Source organism: Saccoglossus kowalevskii, chromosome 11 (assembly GCF_978046115.1).
Source record: "Saccoglossus kowalevskii chromosome 11, keSacKowa6.1, whole genome shotgun sequence".
NCBI lineage: Eukaryota > Metazoa > Hemichordata > Enteropneusta > Harrimaniidae > Saccoglossus > Saccoglossus kowalevskii.
In genome coordinates this window covers 10,574,468-10,595,494 of record NC_140651.1, presented here as the reverse complement: position 1 = coordinate 10,595,494, position 21,027 = coordinate 10,574,468, and the positions used below count along the sequence as shown (strand labels likewise).

Here is a 21,027-nt window from a genome sequence, read left to right as displayed (position 1 = left end):
ACACTAATACACTACATATACTCGTATTATTAAAAATTGAATTGTTTTATCAGCACCAACTATGAACTTGAAATTTAAAGATTTCAACAGTCTATGCTTAAACATACAATATTTTCAAATGCTGTCCAAAGTGCATGAACAGCATTGTGTTAACTGTAATATAAACTTACAATCTACTCTTGAATGATTTCTTGTATTGTAGCTGTCTTGAATTGGCAAATGCGCATTTGAAAATGCTATCAAAAAATGATGTTAAGTCATGGAAGCAGAAACTAGGCATTTCACAATTGATGTATAGAAACTTTATGCGAGTCTGAAAATAAGATGCCGAATGGAATTTCCAGTTACCGGTATTATACAACAGCTGAAAGCTTGTATTTGCCATGTTTTTGTGGAGCAGAAAAAAAGTTTTAAACGGTTACATCATCATCATCACCATCATCATCATTTGATTTGATTTAATTTGCACCAAAATGTAGAATTGAGTAAAACAAAAATCCAGAAATGATCAGTGTCTGCTCTGGATGAAAAGGCAAATATTCTCCAGTGGGAGGTGTTTTAAATCACTATATGGAGATGTTTTACCAGGTGAAATGATATCAATATAAAGTATGGAGGTGATATGACACATATGCTGCAAACATTAGGAAATTACAAATACAGAGAAAAGTGCTGCTGAATGCACACAGAATGGCTGGCAGTAAATGCAAATAATGCAACTACCCACAATTTTCAGGTAGTAATTATTCTTTTTGGAATTACATGTAAATCCCAGAAATCAAGATTTAATCATTTAGTACACTGAAACAAGTAACAGGTACAAGACCATCAAGTACAAGGTACAGGTGTATCCTGGGAGGAAGGCAAAAGATGAATGGGGTACATGTCAAATTTGATAAGATTTGAAGCTCTTTTGATTGTCTGAATAAATAAAACCAAATTATTACAATAAATGAAAGCAATAAATAATAATCTAATAAAAGTGGTTACATTTCTAAGTTCACACTGAAATTAGACTACATCACCATGCACAGAGGATCCCAACAATTTGCAGAAAGTTTAAATGGGACATCAATAAATATTTCAAAATCCTAAAATAATAATTCAGCGGAAATGATAAAGTTAAATAGTTTGCTCATCAAGCATAAAATGGAAGCACATATTAACAGTAAGTACAAAACTGTATTCTGAAATTATGGGATTACCGGGTAATCAGGACTTCCTGTCTTGCATCATGCATGTAATAAGAGTAGAGAAGAGCTAGAGCTTACATGTGCATAGGATGTACCTACCTGCACCTACTGAGTACATACATGCAGTTTGTATACACTACATGAAAGGAATTCTGCACTGTAGATACCATATTTTACTACATATGTATTATGTAAGGCGATACATTTCATTTCAAAACAACATTTCATTGAAAATGCTGTACATTTATATCGACAAGATTTGTTTAATGTTTAAGTGTATTACATATCTTCTATTAAACTTCTATCATAAAATTGGTTTAAGGTTTGATAGTGATGTATAAGATAAATTTTTGCAATTCAAGAAAATTGCCATATGATAATTTTCCCCCAAATATGGTTTTTAAAAACTTCAAAAATCAAAGTTATCTGGGAGTTACATTTGATTTTAACATATCTTTGACATGTACAAACGATGTCTAACAGAAACAAAGCGACTAAAATCCATGCAGTATACATCCTTTTTTTTTAAAAACAGATTCCGTAGTTGTGACTTTTAGATTGAAATTCACAGACAGGGAAATGAAAATCAATTTGCACATTCGAGTGAGATGCTAAATTAATTCTAAAAAAAAGAAAGGCATTATCTGGTTTAAAGTCAAATACTGATATCATCCCGTGTTAAGCTGGTAGTGGGTCAAGTGGGTGAACTTTGACCTTGTGCATATGACCTTGCGCATGAATATTTGCGATGAGGATGAAGAAATAGAAAGCATGGTTACAGTTTCCATGGAGAAATTTGAAATAAAGAGATAGTGGACACACACAAGGACCCACTACCAATCTTTCACAGTGGTTTACAAATTATTGCAAGTGTATATCAAAATGCTAAAAAGAAGCTAATCCTGATCACTCCATCTTCTCTTTTGGCGGCAGAATTAATAGTCTTGAGTAAAACCCACTTTTGTGGCAGGATACAAAGCTTGGATTGATTTGTTAGAATCTGTGGCATTGTTTGGTAGTGGGTAACTTGGGTGAGTATGAACATATCCTGGAAAAGCACAGAAATGAAAAAACAAAACAAGAAAAGATAAGCCAATTGAAATGTAATTTTTATGTACAGTGAGTTGAGAAGCAAGTGAGATATTAGAGATGGGATTAGCAATGCTAAAGTAAGTAGTGATTAAGTGGAGTTATGTAGATGAATGGATGTGAATATTTGGGGTGATCAACATAGAAAACTTTCTCTCAAGCAGAACAAAATCGTGAGGTTTATCCACCTTTACAAGATCAAGGTTGGAATTATAGAATAAAAGTATAAATGAAACTGACATGTACACATAGCGATAAAAAGCCTCAGTCAGTAGAAGTAAAAGAAATCACCCTCTATGTAAGTTTGAAGCAGTTCTAGATTTATAGAGAAGGATTGTATGTATAAACACAAGTAGATTAGTAAATGAAATTACTAAATTACTAAAAATTATAGATATTATATTTGCTATATTGGATAGGAATTAATATTTTGTTGTCAAATATGTTATTATACATTAATAAATCTGAGATTGGAGCATTAAGACATTTAGTGCCACCTTGCATAGTTATGTTAATATGGAAAACACTGATATATTTTTATGTGATTACAACCTTGATTGACTTATTGACTACCAACATGGTTTTAGCCAGCCAGCCACCTGTCTGTCATTTTAGATAGGCACAGGTAAAACATTTCATTAAATGAACAAAATTTATACCTGTCCAATTTTCATTGAAAATCACCCGTAAATTACTAAGTAACCATGTATAATTAACAAACAATCGATTTTGATTATAGACTAGGGTCCACCATCTTTCATTTCGATAAAATTTCAGACAGGCACCTTCTTTTTCTGGCTTTAACCCTGACCACCGGTACTAATAGTTTGGGCAAAAATCTTCTTAAATGCTTCTATACCCACAAATTCATTCAGTATGTCGGTTTTTTCATCGCAGTGACAGTATTATGCACTGAGAACATTCAGTTTCAGCTTTATCATTTCCCACTACCCAGCACATACAATGCCTACACCACAGTAGTCACTCGTTCTAATCAATCACAGTTTACCCCTCAAACAATATCACAACCTGTCCTGTCGATCACGTCCATTTATCTATGTAAACAAGATATTCAAAACATTGGATATGACTGACAGAAGAGAATAATTGTTGATTGAGGAGCATTTGCGTCTAGGGTTACCAAGGACAGATATACTAGCAAATCAGGGTTATAGAGAGCAGAATTTACTTACATTTGTTTCCAGTATCATCTGAATCTGTTAATTGTTGTACATAATTGGAAGGGAATAATCCTACAGTGCCGTTGAGTTCTCCTTTCCACCAGTCTTTATCTTCTTTGTTTACTACATTTATGACACAACCTTTACTCAAGTTCAGCTCATCCTCATTCTGTGCTGTGTAAGGATACTGTGCTATCACTTGAAAGACTGACACAAAAACAACATATATTTCAGTCACGATATTAACTGTGGTTTCTATTTCAATGTTGGAAATTATTTCAAACCTAGGATGCAGGATTTACCAAGAATGGCCTCTATCCAGCAAAACATTGCACTATAGAGGGGGCTTCAGGTGACTACTTCCACCAACTCTATCTACTAAACTATTTAAAAGGCAGTAGTCATCGCGCCGCGCCCTGTTCGATATGGGACTCATAGCGGCGTATACAATGTGTTTAAAATACATTGTTTATTTACATGAAATTCTAACACGCGCTGCGCGACAACCACTGCTCTTTAACTTTAGAGGGCGCTTCGGGTGACTACTTCCACCGAAACATTTCAATAGAGGGCACTTCGGGTGACGACTTCCACCGAAACATTTCAATATAGAGGGTGCTTCGGGTGACTACAACCACCAAAACATTTCAATATAGAGGGCGCTTTGGATGACTACTTCCACCAACTCTATCTACCAAACCATTTAACCTAAGAAGGCACTTCATGTGACTTCTTCCACCGAAACATTTAAACTTAGAGGGCGCTTCAGGTGACTACTTCCACCAGCTCTATCCACCAACACATTTCACCTTAGAGGGTACGTCAGGTGCCTATTTCAACCCACTCAAACCCCACCAAAACATTACACCTTAGAGGGCGCTTCAGGTGACTACTTCCACCAGCTTTATCCACCAACACATTTCACCTTAGAGGGCGCGTCAGGTGCCTATTTCAACCCACTCAAACTCCACCAAAACATTTCACTTTAGAAGGCGCTTTAGACAGCTACCTGCACCCCCTCTCGATCAAGCCAGACAATCATACAGCGCTTAAGATGACTATTTGCAGTACAAAACAGAGTGAACAAAGACACTAAGAAAACATGACATACATATAAATATATCTGTAATAAATTCTTACTTGTGTTAGACGGTGCTGTATTTACTACAGCTGGCCCTCCACCATTCACTTCATTACTCTGTAAAGACAATCACAATCACAGAAAATTTTAGAAATTGCTCTTAAAATTAGATGAATATTATATTCCAGAGCTCTGAGACACAAATGCATGGAGATATTCAAACAGTTAAACCTGTCTAAACTGGGCACCACTACTATTAAGACTGTTTGCTTGATTTAAAGAGGGAAACCAAATAATTTTTTTAATGCCTTGCTCATATATGTTAACAGACAAATCCATGAAGGAAGTGGAAAAAGATGGCATGTTCAGAAAGGTATCTGGTTTGAAAAGAATTCAGTTTTGATGGGTATCAAATTTGAACTGCACGGTTTACATGTGTTGTACTGTACTAACGTAAAAACTGCTATGAAAACTGGACAGTAATATATTATTTCCATGAATATTGTTATATTTCATTTACCTGAGCAGTATTTGATAAAGCAACTTTAGCTTGGTCTGTTGGAGTTGGTGTTGATGAACCACCAAGTAATTTAACAAAATTGGCAGGAAACCAACCAATTTGACGTTTCTTCCCTCGTGCCTGAAAAAACAAAAACCACAACTCGTGTCAAATTTTAGTGTGAGGACAACCAATATTTTAAATTTGCCTTACAAACTACACGATGAATGAAGCCTACTATTTTTGCTCTACTAGAGGCACATTCCAATTGAAAGCCACATAAATCAAAAATTGTATTTATTGAAATACTAGATCATTAAAATATGTCTTGGGGCGAGTAGACGAACAGATGGCACACACAGTGGTAATTACTGTAGTGCTACGCATAGCGCAAGTGAGAGCTGGAAACTATGTGATAATTTTGCATTGCTGCATGGAATACAGTAGTAGTAGTGGCTGGTTGTTGTGCAATACTCACAGCAGTTCATCACCTGTTTGTCTACTCACCCCTTACATATACCATAGATACATCTATGTCATTCATAGAAGCATATGTGCTGATAACAGAGCAAATACAGTATACCCTACACACCCACATTAGAGAAAGACAGCCATTGGTTTTCTTAGAAAATGACAGTATTGCTGGCCAAATTTCTGGAAAAGGCAACATGAACAGGAATTAAGGAGCTATAGTTAACAACAGCATTCTCCACAAACAGAAATGCTAGACAGTTTACATATAATTTACATGCAACTAGCAGCATACCTGTAATTCCCCTTCCCACCATCCACTAGGATTCTTCTTTCTCACATGTATAACTTGACCTGGTTCTAACGATAATTGCTCTTCACCAGAGGCCTTATAAGCTGCCAATACTTGTGCAATTTCTGAGAATAAATTTAGCCTTATTAATGATGATAAGTTTGATTTGCTTAAAATAGTACTGAAGTAACCATAGAACATTATGGAGGGTACATACCCCAATATTTAAAGTAATTTTTGAAATTAAAGACAGTTAGCCTATGGTTCATACTACACAAACAGAGCTATTGGAAAATCATTTCTGTAACTGTTCTAGCTTTTATTTACTATTTTCCTGTCTTACATTGTATGTATAATTTATTAGACTATGTAAAGCTTTGAAGTAGGCTCCAAATAACACCTAATGTATGAATACAATGTTATACTTTGAGGTAACCGTGACAATACCAGAAAGTATACATGAATGAAGCAGTACGCTGATCGTATCGACAGACATCATGAAGCGCAGTTCAATGAGATGCGTATAATTATGGCTTTCTGCTTGTAGCAATAATTTTAACAGCTAAAAACGCACAAAGTATTTTCACTGTGCGTATGTTTGCATTCATTGATGGAAGTCTTTCTATCGCACTTCTTCGTCCAATGTAAACAAATGTAAGTAGTTGATTGTAATGTCAATAATCTGGAACAGTATAGTTTATCCCTTATATGGTTTTTTATGGTAAATTCCACAGTTTTTAATACTAGATGGCACAATAATGTTATGTATGTGGGGTGAAATAATACAGCGTACAGCAGAATGTACAAAGTATATTGGAATCCACATTTACTATAGCATTCAGTTTACAGCGCCATGACAAACTATTAAAGAAAGCAATAATCATGGGGTCTTAGAATGCATCAGACATGTAATCCAGGAATGGAGTTCATTGTGATTAACAACTCATAAATATATACATAAGGCCTGGGTTCTGCCCAACAGAAGCCCTTGCAAATTTACTTCAAATGTGTTGTTTAGACTGACTCTAATAAAAGCACACACAAAATAATGAGAAATGAAATTTACCCGGTTTGGTTCGCTCTAATGTGCTGGCTCCAGATAAAGAATCTTCATGCATATTCAAGTCCATTCGTTTATCCGGCTGAGGCGCTGGTTGTAATTTCTGAGGTACTGCTTGAGGTTGTGGCGCTGGTTGTAACTTCTGAGCTACTGCTTGAGGTTGTGGTGCTGGCTTTAATTTGTTGGGGGCTGTCATTGTCTGAGGTTCCGGTTGCTGACTATTGAGTTCACTTGATTCAATTAATTTAACATAGTTAGCTGGAAATATTCCTGATCTGTCACCGATATATCCACTCCACCAATCACCATCTTTTTTAGTCACAGTGATGACATCACCAGCATTAAAAATTAAATCACCCGGTTCTGTTGACGTGTATGTATATACTGCTACGGAAGCTTGGGAAAACAACATAAAAATGAATTTAGCAGTTATTTTTCAAAGAATGAAAATCACACTGAACGTTTATTGTGTTCTGAATAACAACACGAGACAATTTAATGACTATTTGATGCATGTGTATGTGGGGTGAAATAATACAGCATACAGTAGAATGTACAAAGTATATTGGAATCCACATTTACTATAGCATTCAGTTTACAGCGCCATGACAAACTATTAAAGAAAGCAATAATCATGGGGTCTTAGAATGCATCAGACGTGTAATCTAGGAATGGAGCTCATTGCAGATTCACAACTCAGAAAAAAGAATGCTGCCAACTAAAGTGACTTTGGGATGAGTCACACTCAGTACAAAATAACGTATTTAATATTTCCAACATCAACATACTCGCATATATTTTCACATCACTTAAACATATACTGGAAGCATTAAAGCGACTATCAATGCAATGTAGATTATTCAGTGCAACGAATTTGTAACACGATGCACCCCTGATTGGTTGTTCATTAAACAAGATTTCAAAGTTATAGAAAAAACAAATGAATTATGAGGAAAAACTTAATGGAGTCTTTATGTACCGGTACATCTTATTTATACTCACTTTCAGTTGGAGGTGTGGTATCAATTTGGTCATGTTTTCTTGTAATTGCAGGGGATGCGTTATTCACATTCTCTGCTGCCATCGGAGTAGGTGTTACACTCACAGGAGCTGAATCCAGAAAATCCACTGGTGTCTGGGATCTAGAACTTTACAGAGAAATCATTACCACAATTGATATTTCCATCCACATCACATTTTAATTACTGTAAAAACTTGTCAGTTTTATAAATTTGACTCAACGCATGAATTAAAAGAATCTCATTGTGGGAATATACTTTATTTTCAATTTGCTACATCTTGAATGAGCAAAATTAGCTAAAATAACATGCTTTACACAGTAGGTATTTATAAACTCATTAACAACCAAAACACTGTGTGCTGCTCATAACATTTGTGCTGCTTCAAATATGATAAAACTAATCAAACAATCAAAATCCAATAAATGGCTCTTTAGATAAAGTGCAAGTCATAAAACAGCTAAAAATTAGCTAATTATCATGCAAATAAGGTGACTAATATGCATGGATTTCAACCCAAACCTAATCAAATCTGCACATTAACCCAGAGCATCTATACACTAAGTTTCATTAAAAAACCAACATGCGGTTCTTGAGATATCAGTGGAACGGACACACATACACACATACAGACTAACAGCAAAGACTCCCATTGTGTGACTCGCACACGGGAGTCAAAAATATTACCTTGCATCACTTTTGGTGTATTTTAAAGTGCTAGTTTTGTAAAACCTACCCTTGCATCACTTTTGGTGTATTTAAAATGCTAGTTTGGTAAAACCTACCCTTCTCGTTTCTGTTCTGATATTAACTTGACATAAGATTTGGGAAACCATCCTTCTTGTCCATTCAATTCACCAGACCACCACATATCTTGTTGTTCCTTGATATCTATAATGTCACCTTTACTAAACGATAAATGATTGTCTTTTTTAGCTCGCCATGGATAAATTGCTTTTGCTTGTAAACCCTCTGGTGCAGATTCACCCTGACAACAAACAAATCAAAAATCATACTGTTATTAACATTGAATACCAATGGGTGAAAATTCTTTCACTGCAAGATCTCTCATAATGTGTTAAAGACGCAAACCGAAAAATCGCAAAAAACAAACGATTCGATTTCATACTTGAATTTATCTTTTTATTTTTCAGAGAGGAATATGTCATTGACATACCCTTCCTTTATCAAAACTGATCATCATTAAATGTGTATAGCACATTATTAGGCATGGAAACACCCAAAAAATTGTTTTGTGTTATTGAATCTCACACGCTATACATACATTTGTATGTCCTGTTTTTACATTCAATTACATGCATAACGCTGAATCTCAAAGTGAGCGGAAAATGGTCTGTCATAAACACACAGCACTTTTGCACTACTGAACATGTTATTGCACATATATGCAATATATTGTGAGAGACAACCTTCCACTGTATATATGGAATCACTATGGAACATTATATGTCAAATTTTTCACAATATTGAAATTCATGTCAATCATAATATACAACTTTCCATCCTATGCTACCAAACAAAATTGTGAGATATGATACTAGTTTTGACCATTTTTCTGGACATTTTAGATCCCTGTGTCTAGAAAAATTGTCTGGTGACCCGAATTTTCTTTTCATTTTCAGCATAAACCCATAAAAATGAAAGTAGGATGAACATGGCATATAATTTTCAATTCAGCTCAAATCTCCTTCATACTATGATAATTAAATATAAATAATCCAATTACACACTACAGATTTAATAAAAACTCAATATATGCCACTACAAGAAATGGAAAAGTGTTTTATGTATGTGGGGTGAAATAATACAGCGTACAGTAAAATGTACAAAGTATATTGGAATCCACATTTACTATAGCATTCAGTTTACAGCGCCATGACAAACTATTAAAGAAAGCAATAATCATGGGGTCTTAGAATGCATCAGACGTGTAAACCAGGAGCAAAATAAAATCAAGCTGATTAATGACTCGGGGGGGAAAACAAGATTTGATGCTGCAGTGTACTGCCGAGTGTTTGACGTCACTATAACTTCAATATTGCATTGCAAGCAACTTAGCACAGACACATTTACATATACAACCTAAAGTAACACATTTTTATAAAACTTTAAATATATTTTGAAGACTCAAAGAATTTTGTACAAATTCCTATAAATTGGTACTGTTGCTATTACAAGTATGCCAGGTAGCAATTTGCAGTACTTGACAAGGAGATAAGGGCAAGAGAAGTGAAATTCAACAAAAACCAAAATGGATCAAAACAAAATACATTCACATACTTGCTAAAAATGAATCATCTCTGCGGATCAAATGCATGGTGTAGAAATAGAAGACAAATAACTGACGTACTGATGGACAGTTTCCAATCAAGTTCACATTTTGGGAATAAAATGTCGACTAATTCCTCAATAGATCTACATATATGCTACGAGATGGGTGGGCTAAAACTGCATTTCAATTTTACTAGTACATGTATGCAAGGTTTCAAAGCTGGGTCTTTATAATACTGCACAGATGCATGACGTACCATCTGATGTTGCTCACAGAAGTAAGAGTGATGCCTTACCTGCCCTGGTGTTGGTGATGGTGCAATAGCGTTGACTGTACTTGGTAAAACTTGTGTAAATACCGAACCAGTTATTGTTAATGATTCCGATGATGTAGCTACAGTATTGTCTATGTTTGTAGTCACTGTCGTTTTCTTATTTTCAAGGCTAAAAAAGTGAGAAAACAAAATAAAGCATCAGGCAACAGTAGACTACATGATATTATTTTAGCTGAATTAAAAAATTGTTTATTTTTTTATTTTTGCAGATTTACTTTTTCAAGTGATACAGATATGTTGTCTGGCCAGTATTAAAGTTTGTACTAAGGGTATGTTCCGGTATATTGTACTAACTGAAAATATTATTGTATTTTTTCTACTATGAGCATACAGAATACATATACAATGTAGGATATGTTGTCATGCCAACTTAGAATCTGTGAGCACATGACAATTATTCTTGTAGCCACTACATGTATGTAATACACAACAAATGTCAGAATTTTGAAGTAAAAAGTCTGAAATATTTGTTTCCTAACAATCAAGTGATACATTACAACCTTTAGTTCTTCTAATAAGAAGCAAACTGCAAAATTGCATAAATAATAGGTTATTCTGGATAAAAATGAGAGAAGCCACATAATGACTTGATTTATAACCTTTTTCTCACATACATGCACATAGTCTAAGTTTGAGAAGAAACTTTTTGAGTTATTGTAAAAGCTTGCAGATTCCTATGCCAGAAATAATCACAGTAGTGAAAACAAGGACATTTTTTTTTTGCTTTTTTTCTAGACACTTGTCTATAATTGGATTATTTGTACATTTAAACTAGAAGTGTTGCAGCATTTCTAATACAAGCTATTAAAATGATTTGTGGAAAATAATTTATCCAGGGAACACCATTTTTTTACTCATGACATTGACACCAACTTTTCCCACACATCAAATTATACATTCTCAAATACAAGCTTTAATGCCAAAAAGTTCATATACAATGTCTGTGGGGTGAAATAATACAGCGTACAGTAGAATGTACAAAGTATATTGGAATCCACAATTACTATAGCATTCAGATTACAGCGCCATGACAAACTACTAAAGAAAGCAATAATCATGGGGTCTTAGAATGCATCAGACGTACATGGCATGGCATGCTAAACCATTTCCCAAACACTTTGCACGAAGGGAGTTGGGAGTTACACGTACATATGCAGAGTAGCATCCAACATGACTTGACTATGACTGATTACCTGAAGAGTTTTATGAAAGATTTGTTTTATCTTAAAACAAGCATATTGGTGGGTTTTGTGCACAGCATAACTTTAACAACTACGTTAGTTATATTTTTATGTTTACATACTGTAAATTACTTTATTCTAGATGGAATTAATTTTCACTGACAAGACTTTTGAAGTGTTTTGTATTCAATTTATTTTCACCAATTTTTAATCAATTGAATGTAAAATATAGGAAAAAAGGTATATTCCCTGGATTTTATTTTCACTGAATCATCCATTCAACGAAAATAAATTCCAAGCAAAAAGTGCTTTACAGTACACAAAATATGTTGACAGAAAATACATGGCTTTTATACATTTATTATTTATTTTTCTCTCTACTTTTAAAGATTAAACTAACAGGCAATGATTTATTTAATACTTACATTTCTTAAGTAATGAATTTAAACTTATCACTGAGTTTAACAATGAGATTCTTTATAGTTTGTGTACTGACTCAAGTAAACTTACCTATCCAGTCGGGGTTCAAGTTCTGGTTCATTTGTTTGTATTTCATCTAATGATGAATCAGAACCTGATTCAATCTCACCCTCCTCCTCTGCCACCTCCTCCTCCACCACCACCACATCATCATCCCCTATCACTGCTACCTCCTCCTGTTGCTGGGTTACCTCATCCATGACATCAATTCTTTTACACAAGTAAGATACAAGGTTATTTTAACACACTTTGTACCATTATTCATAACACCTTTATATCACTGGATTAATAAGGGATCAATGTACTATTTCACATTTAGGTTGTACTGCTCACTACATTCATCTTTCAGCCAAGATGGTGCAAAATAGGAGGGCCAAACCATGATGGGGAAAAAATTCAAATAAACAATACAATAAAGCAGGAATGAAACATATGTGCGATTATTAGAATTAAGGACAGCACATATCTGATTTATTTTATTTATTTGAAAGCAATTTATTAAAACAATTTTAACCCTTCGAACACCTATCAAAAATTATATGTTCATCCTTTTTTTGAGTTTTAAAATGTTTTTGATGGGGAATTGGTTCAGAATTTACAAAGAAGTTATAGAAAAATACATACAAATATGAACAAAATGCTTCATCCAAATATTGCTAGAAAAAACTAAGGTGTTCAAAGGTCAAGGATAATTTTTGCACATGCTACAATGATGCAAATAAGCTTGATGCGAGAAGTGATAAAGAAATTCTTCTAAATATGGAAATAAATGTATTTTAATTAAGACATCACCTTCAAATAAGTATTAAAGGAATTACAGTTGAGTCGAGGCGTATATACGAGGCCGATTTTGATATGTCCAAAAAACTTGTCACTCGCAAGCAGCTCTTCTGATTAGCCCAACTGTTTAGGTGTTAGGGTCAGGTAGCCAATCATGTACAATCTTAATCTTGTCCATTGACTCAGGAATTGCTCAAAATAAGAAAACCATTCTTTCAAACAAGGAAAGCAATATTATAAATTCAAATCGTGCTGAATAACATGCTTTTGAACTATTAATTTAGGTTACTCACAAAAGCATACACATTACAGGTTGCCAACCTGAGTGAATTAGTACTGTGGTCCCCAAAAAACAGTTAGTTCCAGAACAAAGCTTATATCACAGGGTGTTACTTGGTATTAAATGTGTTAAAACAATTCTGTGGGTGCCCAACAAACCATGCAGTGATTTCAGCATGGCATGGCATGGCATGGCATGGCATGGCATGGCATGGCATGGCATGGCATGGCATGGCATGGCATGGCATGGCATGGCATGGCATGGCATGGCATGGCACAACAGTTGAATCAGTTGTGGTGTGACCATCTGACAGCTTCACCATGCATAATGCTATGCTATGAGATCCCATCAACAACTCTTGTTATAGTAACATAACAGCAAGTAAGAACTGAACCATTTGATTTATGAGGGATAGGGTTGACCTGCTGATCATGTTCAGATTTGACATTACATAAGATAAAACATCACCACGATACCAGAGTTTCAGAGAGCAGGGCTCCAAATTCTAGGCCATGAGACAATGACCTTTATGCCTCACCTACTAAAATGTTTTCTTTGTAACATCGCCCCTCACAAAAATCAGATGGTCCAGTGGTATTAGTGTTATATAGCATATATACTCACAATTCAGATGGTTCTTGTGAAAACGTTGGTGTTGTTGTGGCTGATGTCTCTACAGCTGCTGCTGCTGCTACTGCTGTATTTACAGGGGAAAATGATCCTATCTTCTCAGCATAGTTTTCAGGAAACCATCCAGTTTTACCATTTAACTCACCACCTAACCATCCAGGTTCTGCATTTTGATTTTTGGCAACCTAAATAAACGAAGAAGTATGACTAATGTAACAGAGGAAAAATATGTCTATAACTGCGAATAACAATAAGCCTCATAAAAAAATTGGCAGAAAAAAAAGAAAAGATTAAACTTACTAAGATAATATCTCCAGGATTAATGGATAATTCATCAGAATTTTGAGCTTGAAAAGCGTATAAAGCTTTATAACGGAATATTTCAATTTTTGGCATAGATTTCCCCTCTTCTGATACTTGTAGATTTTCCTGTGGCTGTATAGAGGGCGCTGCAGGGTCTGGTTGTGTTGACTGAAAGAGTGCAGCAGGTTCTGACAGTGCTGACTGAAAAGGTGAGGACGTCTCTGGCTGTGTTAGTTGAAAGGGCGAGGCTGCCTCTGGCTGTGCTGCTGCTGGCGTGAAAGCATCATCAAAATCTATAAAGAAGTTTAACAAGCAAGACATATCTAGGTTTAGAATAAAGCTTGAAAATGAATGATATGGAAGACATGCATTATAAAACTGAACTGAAGACATTTTATTTGTGCCACATGATCAAAACACTAGAAAGCATTAGAAATAATTTTTATTTAAAATTTGGCTTATATAAAGTGTGTTTTTTAAAACAAGAATTAATGACAATAGTGCACTTTTTTTAAGCTTCAGAGTCTGACCAAAAAGTATCATCATGGGTGGAGGCTGAAACAAGACAATACATGTGTAAATAGTATACAAACAAGGTATGTAGGCAGTATGTGAATCACACACATTTTCATCATATATACACAATGAATACAAAAAACCTAGAGGTAGCTACATTTAGTGCTTCTATTATAACTTTTTTTTTTCATTCTTGTGTGCCAATACTAAGGTAAATTATTTTTGCAGTCTTTAATATTTTACAAAACCCTTGTCCTCATTTTGTTAATGATTATTAGTACATCTTTTTAGTTTGACAATCCCTTAAAAAAATCTCTATTCCTGGGCTCCAGAAAGAAGACATGATCAGAAACAACAGCTAAATAGTCCACTGAGCCTTAGAAAAAAAGACACGATCAGAAACAACAGCTAAAGAGTCCACTGGGCCTCAGACAAAAAGACATGATCGGAAACAACAGCCAAAGAGTCCACTGAGCCTCAGAAAAAAAGACACGATCAGAAACAACAGCCAAAGAGTCCACTGGGCCTCAGACAAAAAGACACGATCAGAAACAACAGCCAAAGAGTCTACTGGCCGGGCCTCAGAAAAAAGACATGATCGGAAACAACAGCCAAAAAGTCCACTGGGCCTCAGAAAAAAGACATGATCGGAAACAGTCAAAGAGTCCACTGGGCCTCAGAAAAAAGACACAAATGGAAACGACAGCCTCAGAAAAAAAGACACTGTCAGAAACAGCAGCCAAAGTCCACTGGGCCTCAGAGAAAAAGACGCGATGAGAAACAACAGCCAAAGAGTCCATCAATCTAGATATACCATCAACTATTGACAATGTGTTGGACTAATTCACCTTTCCACAATCCAATGTTTTCACAATCAGAATATAAAAATACTTAGTTCATTGCAGTATATTTTCTCAACGAATATTTACTAGCAGCCCACAACAGAATGGAGCTGTAGCCATGCTACTGGTCAGAATACTACTCAAATGATGCTCATGAAAAGGCAAATATTATATTTGCCCAATTGGAAGCAGATATCTCCAATAGAAGCACAGAAATAACAAATAAGCAGCTTGAAGTTCTCGGCTGAGGATAGCTCTGCTGTTAGCAAATGCAGATTTCAATTAAAGCACTGAAGATATTAGAAAATGAACAAATCTGATAGAGGTCTACCCTAATAATATAGTGTCAAAGCAATCAGACTTGTTTTCAACAAGAAGTTGAAATATCACTTTTTACCAAAAATATTCATCAAAATTAGAAAATTAAAGATATAATCATGAAATGAACAAATTTGACAGAGGTCTACCTGAGGTACCTACATGTATAATATCAAAGCAATCAGACTTGCGGTTTTCAACAAGAAGTCGAAAATATCACTTTTCACCAAAAATGACAAACATATTCATCAGAATCAGAGAATTGTAGATATTACAACGAAATGAAGAAATCTGACAGAGGACTACCCCAAGAATCTATGTTGCAAATATAAAAGCATTTGGTTTAACGGTTTTGAAGAAGACGACAAAAATGTAAAAAGTTGACGACAGATTACATACTACAGACATCTGACGACTACGGACAATCAGTAATATGAAGAGCTTCGAGTCGTTGACTTTGTCTACAGCGGAGCTAAAAAAATCATATTAATTTCTTGTATACTGATTCATTAAAAAATTATTTTGACCACAGAAACACCTCTATATACAAATGTACGTAATTTACATAACCAGATGCTCTATGAATGACGCAAATTCGGTTATTGAATTGAATAAATCTTATCCTAGGGAAGCTCTGGCACTCCGGTCAACAGTTTCTTAATGTTGCACTTATTGGTTACAAGCTGAAAAGTATCCAATTAATTACTGGTTGTGTGAAGAATGCTGAAATACAGCATTTACTGTGATTTACTGTTTGTGGTTGTGCATATCTGTGTACCGGTGTAACAATTGTGATTTTCATCTTCCTGTTTTTGATGGGAAATGGCTAAAACCAGTTTCCTAACTTTCCTTTTTTCCATGTATTCCACATTCTTGCCAGGTGACTGCTTTGAATCAATGACATAAAGACAGTTGAGTTCTTCATTTATCATAAATACACAGATTATGTGAAATAACGAAAATATTTAATGATGATGAACTTCAGACAACATGGCACTTACTAGCAAAGAAATCTTGCTGTGGTTGTGGCTGTGTCTCTTCTTCATGTTGTTGCTGTTTCAAAAGTTGTTTTTGAAGTTTTTCTTGCAACTCTTGCTGCTGCATTTCCTGTATTGTTTTTGAACTTTGAAATATATTTTTGGAAACTGTTTTGCTCTCTTGCTCCTTTCTTTCTGCTTCTTGTCGTTTCCGTAGATCTTCCAGTTTTTTCTGCTCTGCTTGTTGTTGTGCTAGCCTAATAGCTTCCATCTGTTGTTGGTGTCGCCTTTGATCCTCAGCTGCTTTTCTTTCACTTTCAAAGAGAAACAAAAGTTCGTGTCAGCATCCTTGTAGAAACCATCAAATTGTTAGAATTTTTGAAGAATGTCTATCAGAATCACACATAAATCAACAAGTCATTGAAAATGGAGTGATTCCAAACCTTATTTCAGAAAGTCCTTTCCGTTTACTATTTTCTTCAATTTCTTTTCTTGCAGCAGCAACCTCGGCTTGTTTCTGTTGTAGTACTTTGTAAAGCCTCTTTATTTCAAGTTCTTCATTGGTATAAAGTGATTTTGTATTCTAGAAACAACAAGTTTTAAAGGGATTATCTAAACCTTACTTGAATCGACACAAAAAATTACAACAATTACATCAGACTTCAGTTTGGAGATATTTAAATAGAATCCAAATGCTCAACATCTGGAATATGAACTTGAAATGTTTTACAAAGTATTTCCAGTAAATTCAAATGTGCTGACCCCAAAGTTTGTAAGTTGTGTGATCATAGCTGAATCAAACAGACAAGCTGTATTTGTGATACAGAGAAAAATCATAAGATCGCTGAAATTTTGTGGAGACTAACAATACTTTGTTTTTACTCGCTTCCTCCATCAAGACCACTGTTCTTTTGCCCTCATCCATGTAAACATGGTAATTAGAACAAGGAACATGACGACAGAAAAACATTATTTGAGGGGCAAAACTGAGGCTCTCTTTCAGTCAACAAGAACTCAGTGGGAATAGAAATAGTTGTTTGGGAAACCTTTTATGAGTATATCAGCAGATATATGGTGCAAGTCATACTTACTGCAAGCTGTGGATGAGATTGGTCAATTTCTTTTAATTTCAGGGCGGTTTCTTTCTCTATTTCTTCAAGTTCATTGCGAAGCCTCTTCATTGTTACTTGTTTATTATTAAAACTAAACATAACAGTTCGAAGAGTGTCACCTAATTTGAGAAAAATGAAACTCAGATGAGCATCCCTAACACAACTTGTATGCTGAAAGAAAGAGCAATGATCACTAAATATTTCCGACTTGAATTGACAGATCAACTTTCTAAAGAACCCATTCAATTATTGGTAATAAAAGATGTTCAACATTTACCTGTGGGATTGTCTACATTCAGCTTTTTTAGTTGATTTAGTAAATCTGCTTTGACTTCGGCCAAGTATGCATCTTGGCCCTGTGAGTGCTATCAAAAGAACAAAGGTAGTCCATGTTTAAAACAATGTGACATAGCATATTAGAGCAATTCAATGCGGTATCCCAAATTTTGATAAAGAAAACAGAACAAATTCATATTAATTATGGGAAACCATACACTAGCACCAGCCTTAGCTTCTTCTTAAAAAACAGCAATGAAACAAAACAGCAACAACTAACAGTGTATTAGGTTATAATTAGATATTGTTTTCTATTCTGTATTCACCATTGGTTGCAATTTTTTTTTTTAATTTTTTTTTATATTTTAAGAATTAAGATTTTTTTTTAGTTTATAGTTTTTAATTTTCTTTTTGTAAGACCCTTTTTATCCTTTCCTAAGGAATTTACGCATCGAATAAACATTATCAACCAGAACAGGTAAAAAAAAACTTGTATCTACATATAAAGTCACATCCAATAATAAAAAAAATATTCTCTACAAGTGGCTTTGAGTTTGTGGTACACACACACTTGGGGCAGGGTTGGACTCAGCTTCAGTATTTGGTCTGCAGTAATGACATCAACCCAGCCAGGTAAAAAAGACTAGTATTTACACGTGAACATTATGACCAAGGTTCTCTTTAAGTCGCAACCATTACCAAATAATTCTGGGAAAGTCTGTTGCACATGCAGGGTTTGACCCAGTTTGCTTCAGTATTTGCTCTACACTAAAAACTACTAATGTACTTGCTCCACACCAGCAATGTATTTTACCTGTTGCTGCAATCTCTCCAGTTCAGTAACTTTTATATCTCTTGTTTTTGCCATAAGTGTTAAATTATTTCTAAGATCTGTTATTTTTTTGCTTGATTCATATAATTGTGTATGTAACTGTTCCTTCCTTTCATCCTGCAGGAAAAAAAATATTATTATATAGTAGATCTGTGCTTTGGAATAAACTGCACAATCTGCTGATGACATTGATATTTGTAATACAGAGATATTGTATGGTTAAGGATGAAGCACACAAAATGCAGAAACTGGGTCAACAGAACTAAGTAACGAATGACTTGTGCTTCATAGAAAAATGGTGCAATATATAAAAATATTTTTAGCTTAAGTTGTTAGGTTTCAAATAAACTAGTACATCCATGTCCCAGTAATGGAACGGCTACTATGAACTCATCTGTAAAAGAAATGATCAACTCAAAAGTAAAAGAGAGGGGAACACTTACCAAACCTTCAATTTCAAATGCTAATGTTTTATTACGAGCTTTTAGATGACAGACTTCTTCCTGTTCTTTAATTCTCAAATTTGTTAATTCTTGCCTCTTATTCCTCTCCCATTCAAGTTGCTTTTGTCTTTCAAGTTCTCTCTTAGCTGCCTGTGAATGTAAAAAATAAGGTGAGTGTAGCAGTCTTTATAGATATATTAAATTCTTGTGAGGTTATTTTTCATTGGCTACCATACACTAACTTTCAATTAACTAGCCAATTAGGGATCTTCTTTTTTGGCTGGGCTCACTTGTACAAATATCTCATAATTAATAATTAATCTCATGAAAATACTTTGGAATGTTATTCTGGAATTCCCAATTTCCAAATCACAAAACTATCAGCTCTGCGATGGCCATTTAGGATAACTCCTGGTAACATTCCTGGTTATGAGCCCAGCCAATATTAGGAATTCTTAGCAACATAATCAATCACATTTTTCACATCCACCCATAATAAAGAGATGCAAGAAAGTATCTAGCCTGGTTACCTTTCAATGAAACTACCATAGTTGTCCAAGTACAAACCCCTGCTCAAGTATAAGCCCCCCTCCAAATTTACAGCATTTTACAACAAGTCATTTATCTGATTATATTTTGACTGGTTAATTAGCAATTTGACCTATTAGGTCAACTAATGCAAGAGAAAGAGAATGGCGGATACCCGACAGCATTTAGCGTTTATATGCGATATGCGACCGAAATCATTTGCTAACGATGAAACTAAGTTGAATTTTATTTGCATTTCATAACAATTCAACAAATTTAATTTTTTTGTACGTTATTATAATCACTGAGTGATAATCAACAATTGTGAAACGCAGCATGACGGAATTGTGCAAACGGGATCATTTGCTGCTACGCAATGCAGTTGTGTTAGTTTTTATTTTGAAACTTAGTTTAGAATATACTTTCGTTACCCCAAAACGTACAGACCAATATTCACGTGAAACGCAGGGCTGAATTCTGTTTCCCTAAGTAAATGCACCCAAGAGTGATTAGTGACCCCGGGGATCCTCAAGTTAATTTGGATGATGCTAGTACTCACTTGTGTACACACAACGATTTGTTTATGAATAAATTAGCTTAAATTATTGCTCAGGAGAGGTTTTAACTTTAATTTTTCGTCAATTTGCCGTTTTCCCGGAGGGGTTTATACTCCGACAACTATGGTAAACCAAAATTCAGTCTCCACTCTACTAAACAATGACACTGAAACAAACTAACTTCTCTCTGTTCCAGCATTTTCCGTCTTTGTTCTTCCTGTTCAGCTTGCATCTCACGTTGCTTTGCTAACATTTTCTCCATTTCCATCTGTTTTCTCCTCTCTTGCTCTAACCTGTAAAACATATAGTTTTTTTCGTTCAGGAGACTGTGCTTGTATTTAAGGTGGCTTGAGTTAGAGGAAATATGTGAAGATCTAAAGTGATAGAAATCATCTAACTCAGCCATGAACAACTCTGGTAAAGACTTTGCTCCAATATGGAGTCAGAGGTTCAAGAGATA

General features: G+C 34.8%; 1 protein-coding gene across 4 annotated transcripts in view; it reads right to left on the bottom strand.

The window, feature by feature from the left end:
* LOC100368708 (intersectin-1-like) overlaps window positions 1–21,027 on the bottom strand; it is a 61,792-nt gene that overhangs the window by 16,673 nt on the left and 24,092 nt on the right. For 3 of the 4 annotated variants that reach the window (XR_014931012.1, XM_085505741.1, XM_085505743.1), the window contains exons 12-29: window positions 20,749–20,860; window positions 19,483–19,632; window positions 19,022–19,156; window positions 18,209–18,296; window positions 17,911–18,050; window positions 17,263–17,402; window positions 16,844–17,133; window positions 14,164–14,459; window positions 13,858–14,048; window positions 12,204–12,383; window positions 10,474–10,621; window positions 8,671–8,873; window positions 7,869–8,014; window positions 6,873–7,262; window positions 5,810–5,931; window positions 5,065–5,184; window positions 4,604–4,661; window positions 3,476–3,670 (exon numbers count right to left, since the gene is read on the bottom strand). Coding sequence is in view for 3 of the 4 variants with exons in the window: in XM_085505741.1 (XP_085361867.1) it covers window positions 3,476–3,670; window positions 4,604–4,661; window positions 5,065–5,184; window positions 5,810–5,931; window positions 6,873–7,262; window positions 7,869–8,014; window positions 8,671–8,873; window positions 10,474–10,621; window positions 12,204–12,383; window positions 13,858–14,048; window positions 14,164–14,459; window positions 16,844–17,133; window positions 17,263–17,402; window positions 17,911–18,050; window positions 18,209–18,296; window positions 19,022–19,156; window positions 19,483–19,632; window positions 20,749–20,860 (3,104 nt within the window). In the remaining variant the exon portion in view is untranslated. The remainder of the gene's footprint in view (window positions 1–3,475; window positions 3,671–4,603; window positions 4,662–5,064; window positions 5,185–5,809; window positions 5,932–6,872; window positions 7,263–7,868; window positions 8,015–8,670; window positions 8,874–10,473; window positions 10,622–12,203; window positions 12,384–13,857; window positions 14,049–14,163; window positions 14,460–16,843; window positions 17,134–17,262; window positions 17,403–17,910; window positions 18,051–18,208; window positions 18,297–19,021; window positions 19,157–19,482; window positions 19,633–20,748; window positions 20,861–21,027) is intronic. The other variant, XM_085505742.1, reaches the window with a different exon arrangement.